The 2,862-nt window shown below is 49.7% G+C and overlaps 1 protein-coding gene across 1 annotated transcript in view; it reads right to left on the reverse strand.

Moving 5' to 3' along the window:
• Positions 1-2,856, reverse strand: part of CIR1 (corepressor interacting with RBPJ, 1) — a 44,238-nt gene extending 41,382 nt beyond the window's left edge. The window contains exon 1 of the mRNA XM_006020798.2: positions 2,723-2,856. Within this exon, the coding sequence (XP_006020860.1) occupies positions 2,723-2,794 (72 nt within the window). The 5' untranslated portion in view covers positions 2,795-2,856. The remainder of the gene's footprint in view (positions 1-2,722) is intronic.
• Positions 2,857-2,862: the final 6 nt, after the last annotated feature.

Genomic DNA, 2,862 nt, shown 5'->3' on the forward strand with positions numbered 1-2,862 from the left:
TTGCCTGAATTGACTGCAGGAGAGGACAGTGTTCCAGAGACCAGTGTGTTCCAGGTACACACCCACACCCCACAAATGCCACCCAACCACCCAACATACCCTATGCGCCCCACACAGCCACACCCCCTCACAAAGTCCCCCCATACCCACCATAAACACCCCCACACTCTCCCCACCCACACACCCACCTGCCCCCGACCACACACACCCAACCACACCCCTCCACATAATATAAAAGACTAAGAATTTATTTTTCAGTTATTATGCAATCACTTCTTATACAGTACACAAATACAAATCATGACAAAAATATCTTTTGTAACAATGTTATAGTAGGTGTTTGACTTCTAGTGTATGATTTGATTTTTTCTGGTTCTAAGATGGCAGCCCTGCCCCCTCCTAAAAGGAGTATTTGGGGGGGAAGGGGAGAAACTTCTGGTTGCAAATGCCAGGGGTGGGGCTTCTAGTCTCAAGATGGCAGCCAGGAGCAGGGCACCTGACAAGGGGCAGGCTTACTCATGCAGCCCTTGACAGCTCGCCAAACCTCATTAAGTGGCCCTCTGCCAGAAATCATTGCCTCCACCTTGCCCTAAGCAGTAGGGCTATGCGAAGCTTTGGTCCCTGATTCGATTTGGTGGAGATATGGCCCAATTCGGTGGCCAAATTTCTGAATCTGAATCAAATCAGGAAACCCTTTAATCTCTCCGAATCAAATTAGAACCCACCAAATTGATTTGGAGTGATTCAGAGACTTGGACACAGATACAGCTTTAAATGTTTTTTCTATATACCTCAAGGTACAAGGCAGCTCGTGAATGCTGAGATGCTGGGACGGATGGAGCGTCTCACAGGAGTACAGGGGGTCCCCAGCACGCTTGGCAGAAGACCCAGAAGCAGACCAAAGCACTTCCACTTCTGGGTCTGCCAGGGAGTGCGCTGGGAGGCTCCCCTCTTGTCCACCCAGCTCAGTGACTGATGCCTCCTGGGGACTGAGGAGGCACCTGGGATCCCCCTTGTGGCTGACTGCCTACCTGAAGGGGCCCCCCTGTGCACTCCCTGGTGGACCCAAAAGTGGACTGGAAGTACTTATGGTCCACTTCTGGGTATGCCGCCGAGAACGCTGAGGAGCCCCCCACGCTCCTGTGGGACGCTCCATCCGCCCCAGCATCACAGCGTGCATGAGCCACACCTGGTTAACCTTTTTATTTAACCAGTGTAATTTCTTATCTTGTGATTGTAAATTTTAGCATACAGTAGTCTCATTTAATATAGGTATTAGATGCTATTCTTTGGGCTGTTAATTTCACATATAATATATTCATCATATGTTAATTTTTATGTGCAAATTTAATCTCACACAAAAATACTGACCACTTTCCTTACATTATATATTATGCCTCAGTGAAGATGCAGTCATGTCAGAGTCACTTGTTGAAAAAATACAGAAATCATACTAAAAAATGGATTGAAGTTACAGAGGCTTGACCCCAACTATAGGAGCATGTAGACAATAACAATTCCATTATAACAATTTATACTGGCATAATTCCACAAGAAACTAACAGTTATGTCTGTCCACGTTGGAGTTATTGCAAAACAGCTATTCAGGAATAGGTATTCTTAATAACCAAGCGTGGGGATACTTGTGTATTAAGTTATAACAGAAAAGTGGCACTTGCTTTAGAATAAGAGCACATAAACATGAAGTTCTTCTGGAACTGTACTACTGCATTTTAACTGAACCTGGCATAATTTTCTACGCAGATATGATCCATGTGAAAAATTTGTCTTGGGCAGAAGCTTGAAGTGTTACTGGTCTGTGATAGGTTGGATAACTGTGTTAAAGTATTAAAGTAAAAAGGACAACATCCTTCCTGCACTAATCTAGTAACCTCCATCTTGAAAAGTTAGAAAATACAATTTCCCCACTTCTGGTCTTTTATAAGGTGCTATCTATTACTTACAGTGCCCACACCATGATTTGGACCTCTCAGTACAGGCTGAAACCTGTAACCTACAAACATAGGTATGTCAATGGGTACAACATCCAGCAATAGCATGTCCATGGAGCTGTTGTGCTAGAAAATTTGCTATTTTTTAGATTTGCTTTGCCAACGGAAAACAAAGCTGAGGAGCTCGCCGATGCTGATAAATGGGCTTGCTTAGGGAGTCACGAAGAAATCACAATTCTTTGAATAAACCTTCCTGCAAGCCCCAGAGTCTCTTCCCACCTCCCCAACCTGGCTGCTCTCCTGGTCTGACCCCAGCTCTCCTGCTGCGAAGTGTCCCCCTGCCACTGCCACGTCTCGGTGTTATTGTTGTCTGTGTTGCATCCAGAAATACTACAGGCTGGGGCCTCCCACAGCCAGGACAGCTCCACAGCTCAGGTTCACTCAGACCTGTGCATGCCCCTGGAGGGGGGACAGGCCACGACCCAAACCCTCCCCACCAGGGCAAGCTCAGGCTGCTAGGAAGGGGGTTAAGGCCCCAGGGACAGCTAGCGAGGGGTGGGGGGGGCGGTTCCTCCTGGGGGGCCAGGCCAGGTCAGCCTCCCCTTGCCCCTCGGGTGCCCGTGTGGGGGGAGGGGTCCAGGGGGGTCACACTCTGGCAAGCGGGCAGGGGGGCCCAGGGAGGCAGAGGGACCCGTCAGTCCTGTCCGGGGGGCCTCTGGCGAGGTGGGGCCCATGCCGGGGCGGGGAGTGTCCGCCCGCGCCGCCCTCACCTTCTTGATGTTGGACTTGGAGGCTGGGTGAAAATCCTTCTTGCACATGAAGTTAGCGAATGACTTCCCCATGATGGCGGCGACAGCGGCGACGGCTACGACTGAGAGCGCCGCTGCCCCGAGCCCGGCCGCGTCCGCGC

Source organism: Alligator sinensis, unplaced genomic scaffold, assembly GCF_000455745.1.
Source record: "Alligator sinensis unplaced genomic scaffold, ASM45574v1 scaffold321_1, whole genome shotgun sequence".
NCBI lineage: Eukaryota > Metazoa > Chordata > Crocodylia > Alligatoridae > Alligator > Alligator sinensis.